The 4,876-nt window shown below is 43.2% G+C and overlaps 1 protein-coding gene across 1 annotated transcript in view; it reads right to left on the reverse strand.

The window, feature by feature from the left end:
* Positions 1 to 2,751: 2,751 nt before the first annotated feature.
* Positions 2,752 to 4,876, reverse strand: part of rsph4a (radial spoke head component 4A) — a 4,497-nt gene continuing 2,372 nt past the window's right edge. Inside the window, exons 4-7 of the mRNA XM_062563287.1 lie at positions 3,794 to 4,332; positions 3,569 to 3,710; positions 3,341 to 3,458; positions 2,752 to 3,251 (exon numbers count right to left, since the gene is read on the reverse strand). Of these exons, the coding sequence (XP_062419271.1) occupies positions 3,008 to 3,251; positions 3,341 to 3,458; positions 3,569 to 3,710; positions 3,794 to 4,332 (1,043 nt within the window). The 3' untranslated portion in view covers positions 2,752 to 3,007. The remainder of the gene's footprint in view (positions 3,252 to 3,340; positions 3,459 to 3,568; positions 3,711 to 3,793; positions 4,333 to 4,876) is intronic.

Genomic DNA, 4,876 nt, shown 5'->3' on the forward strand with positions numbered 1-4,876 from the left:
CATTGGTGAAGGCACAAGTGAGTTGAATTTGAATGTAACAGAGAATTGGAGGGTGGATGCACTAAAAAGGGTAAACAAATCTACACCCTGTGCCAGACTGTCAGTTTAAGGTTGTGCACAGGATGCCCTGAAGTAGACAAACATGTGATTGTCTTGAAAAATGCCCTCAGAGGCTGTAAGAAGTTTCATGTCAGTGTGACCACTGAATGAGACACATCTGCTCATCTTTACTGACTCATCCTGCCTTTGACTCGACTTGACTCGGGACTCGAGGGCAATGACTTGAGACTTGCCTAACAGTGACTTGATCCCACCTCTGCTAATAAGTGCTAAAAGGCTAAAGCAAAGCAATTAACATCAAATTCAATTCATCAGCAAAAGATTCTTCATCATTCTTGACCATGCCATCATAACTCAAGTGAACGCGCCTTGTGTTTTTGCATAACCCCTAGGGTTCACTTCTCTGAAACAACCGTGGGGACAATGCCCCCACTACTACCTCCGCGGTAGTGTGCTCAAGACTTGGCACGAGCGGGATTTGAACCCACTGGCGGTGCGCACAGAGGCTTCTGGGCTCTAGCTTGCACCCCTACACTACCAGTCCTGGTCACATTTTGGAAACTTTGATTCTCCTATTTAACCTTGAGCATGTCAGTTAAACTTTAAAATTCTTTTAAATGCAATTTCCACATCTGGGCTTGAACCCACAACCTTCAGGTGCAGTGCAGGGTCTTATGTCAGCAGCTCTTCCACTGTGCTACTTCACCACACACTAACCAATGATTTCTTTGTTGTATTTAACCTTGAGATTGCTACTCAAACCTGAAGTAAAGCCAAAGGCTAAAACCGAAGACTGGGCATGAACCCACAACCTTCAAATGCAGTGCAGGCTTGTGGCAGCAGCTCTTCCGCTGTGCTACTTCACCACACACTAACCAATGATTTGTTTCTTGTATTTAACCTTGAGATTGCTACTCAAACCTGAAGTAAAGCCAAAGGCTAAAACCGAAGACTGGGCTTGAACCCACAACCTACAGGGTAAGGACAGAAGCTCCTCAGCTCTTGTGCTGCACTACCTCACCATGCACAAATTACATTTCTGTTTCTCGTATTTAACCTTGAGACTGCTACTCAAACCTCAAAACTCTTTCAAAGCAGAAGTGATGTCTGCATGAAGGGGCATGAACCCACAACCTCAGACAGCAGGTTGGAGCCTGAAGCCCTTCAGTTGTTCCCTTGTGCTATTCAAGCACATGCCTCATTGTGTCCGTTTCTCATATTAGACCTTGGGATTGTTTACTAAACCTCAAAACTGTTTCAAAGTTTACAGTTTGAAGCCCTGACTGCAACCAAACCCTCCTTCTGAGAGAGCAGGTTTGAACTGAGGATCCTCCACACTTCAGCCTTCCTGTTATCTCCCTGCACTGTTCCACCACACACCTGTTGATGCTTTTGAATCCAACATCAATTCTCATAGATTCTCAGGCTGGAATCCACAACACAACACACTTGTCTGCTGGAATTGGTTGAACAAAAATAAAAATCCATGTGAAAAAAATTACTTCTCACTGTTCTCAGGTCAAATATTTATGCAATTAAAATGCGATTAATTTTGATGAATTAATTACAAAGCCTCAAATTAATTAAATTAATATTTTTAATCGAGTCCCGGCCCTAATAATCAGCAAACTGAGACCAATGCGAGCCCTACAGCAAAGCTTAGCTGTGTTTTCTCCTCATGGCTCCAGGCTGCTCTACAAGTCATTAGGACACAGAAAGAAGACCAGGTTCAGGGATTGAGGGGGCTGGAAGAATGACCAGCAGAACCGGGTCGGGTCGCTCCCCCCCAACACAAAGGCCAGTATTGAGCCACAACAGTTAGTTAATCTGCCACTCGCATCATTCTAACAGCACATGTCAAAACTATGGGTACACATTGAATGAATAATATCGAGTACAACAAGGTTTTCACCAGAGCTAATTCACTTTTTGAGCTTCCGGATGAAGTAAGGAGCCACTGCGCTGTAAACCGCAGCTTGTCTGTAGCTATCTGTGAAAAGTCTCTTAAATGTCTCAATTTTCACACTTTCGAGCTTATTATCTTACTGAGGCTGTGATATTTATATTTTGAGCAGAAATGGATCGCAGGGAGCTCAAGGAGACGAGTTGTGAACCTGAAACATCACTTCCTGAATTGGCAACGTTGAGAATAAATACAGTGAACTTGGTTGCTTTGCTTTTACATTCACTGTAAAAACCTTATAAGGCACTGTACGTCTTGCCTATGTTTTTCCTAGTTTGTTATACATGTTTTTGTTGGCGCTGTGGCACTTGATGAGGAGTGTTTCCTCTGGGTTTGCTTTACTTTAGTCGAGTGAGTAGCCTTAATGCATAACTTCATGTGTGTCAATTATTTCTCCTACAAATTTGATTTAATAAATATCCTGTTGGTGATTTGACTCCAATGTTGAGTAAGACTTAGACAGGAACTAATTCTATATTAAGGATGGTTCTGCAAACACAAAATAGGCTGATTTTATAAAAGGAAAGATTTGCATAGATATTAAACTGTATCATTATTTTGAAAATGTCAAATATTGTCCTAACTTAAGCCATATATTTTCTTTTAAATTACCAGCCAGCTGTGGTTTGGTAAGAATGCTGAAGTTGTCATTCTCAAGGATCACAATGCTTGTCACCATGACATAGATTACGTTACATGGTTACATGGTCATACAGGGTATGAATAAAAGTCCCCTCCCTCTATAACATGTCGGTAAAGTCACAGGAAAATAACCATCATATTGTATGTAAAACACCAAAGTGCTACTATTAGTACTGAAATCCCCAGGATACTTTTAACATGTGGACTGTCGTTGCTAAATCTTGACACAACTGAACTCTTCAGCTGATTAACTTAGTGATAACAAGTGATGTTGCTGAGTAAATAGATTTATTTGGCCCTTAATTTACAAAAATAAATACTTGAATAATGTGAAAACTGCTTTTAGTCGTCCTCATCCTCCTCGTCCTCGTCCTCATCATCCATGTCTTCCATCTCTTCCTGGACAGCACGCTGCTCCTCCAAAGCTTCTCTCTGCAACTGTTCCTCCTCCAGAGATGGGTCGAGGGCCTCGATGACTTGTTTCTTGTCGCTTGGATATTCTTTCTGTGGTGGCGGGGGTAACGGTGGGCTGTAACCCTCCCCTGCATACTTCAGACCCCATCCAACATATATGTTCTCAAACTTCCTAAATTAAGAGACAGCAAATTGTTGTTTATAAATTACAACATCATGATTAGGATAATAGGAGATAATAGAACGTTTCATTCCACATACTTTCCACAAGCGTATGCATACGCCCCTGGCCAGAGGTTAGAACGTTGAACAGCTACTGCATGCTGCAAGGTAAGTGTGGAGGACACCTTGGAAGTCCAGGGAGGAATGTTGAACATTTCTGATGGACGCAGATATTAAAGAGATTTAACTTCACCAAATCGCATGCTAAAGTGAATGCATAGATTTCCTTTTGAACACAGATGAGATTGTCCTAATTTAAAGACTGACCTGAATCTTTGGAGAGGGGATCCAACAGACGGGGTCCGACTTCTGGCTCAGGTTCATCAGGCTCTTCCTTCTCTTCAGCCTCTTCTTCCTCATTAGAGTCTTCTCCTGTTTTCCTGGCCAGGTTTACCCAAGTACAGCGGCCCTAAAAAAAGTTAATATTCACACATAAAATAGGCAAATCATTTGAGAAAAGGGTCTATGCACCAGTTTGGATAAGACTTGCACCTGCTGCAGAACGTGCTGATGCACGTGCACCCAGGTGGACAAAGACGTCATCTCAGAAACAGGAATGCCCTCAAAGTCAGGATTCACTTCAACGCTGTCCTGGGCCACCTCGTCTTCCTCATCACCTTCCTCCTCTCTAGCCCGAAAGAAGCCCCTGGGGCTGACCTGGGTGCCAGCAGAGATCCGAGCAATCTGTGCTCTCAGGTAGTTGCCTTCATTACCGGGGAAAGGGGGGTAGCTGACAACTGGGGCGTCCAGCCTCCCAGTGAAGAATTTATAGATCAGGCGAGCGACAGTAATTTGTGCCGGACTGACTGAAGGGAGCTTTACCCAAGAATCACCAGGCTCTTTGCACACGTAATAAACACACTTGTTTGCGCCTGTTCCCAGGGCTTCCTTTGGTACTGCTGGTGGGGGTTTGTAGGTTGACTGAGGAAGGGGATCCATCTGAAAGCAAAGCCACAACGAGACCAGAAAAACAATGTTAATTTCCCTGATAAATATATGGTGATATGTTTCTTTGTGGTCTGAAAAAATCTCTTAACCCTATTTTGGTAAAACGGATGCTTGCTGAAATTGATTAGCTGGCCCTACCAACAAAAACAAATCCACCAGCCGCCACTGTAAATAATACTGCACGCAGTTGGATCTTCTTAAACTTCACATTGAGTCAAACCATGTTTGGCCCTCAAGCTTTTATCACCACAGACCAAAAAGTCTAAACTGATTTCATTAAGATCATAGATTGCGCCCAAGCACGTACAAAATAATAATAATGCAGTATCGGCGGTAACTTCGATTGGGACGCTGATTGGCCAACACTCGACACGTCACATGTTTTATTGCCAAGATCACAACATCACCTTTTCTCCCCAGGTCCATCCTGATGTGCACATAGACGTGTGTGTGCACACACAGCGGACAGAGAGCGCGATTTGGAAGTCATCAGACTGCGAGGGATGTGGTGGAGGAAGGGCCAATGCGATGTAAGGGAGGCCCACGCAGTCTGATGACTCGAAACATACTTTTAACATAAAATGGATTCAAACAGTACTATATTCAAAGATGAATTTAGTACTTTCC

Source organism: Pungitius pungitius, chromosome 7 (assembly GCF_949316345.1).
Source record: "Pungitius pungitius chromosome 7, fPunPun2.1, whole genome shotgun sequence".
NCBI lineage: Eukaryota > Metazoa > Chordata > Actinopteri > Perciformes > Gasterosteidae > Pungitius > Pungitius pungitius.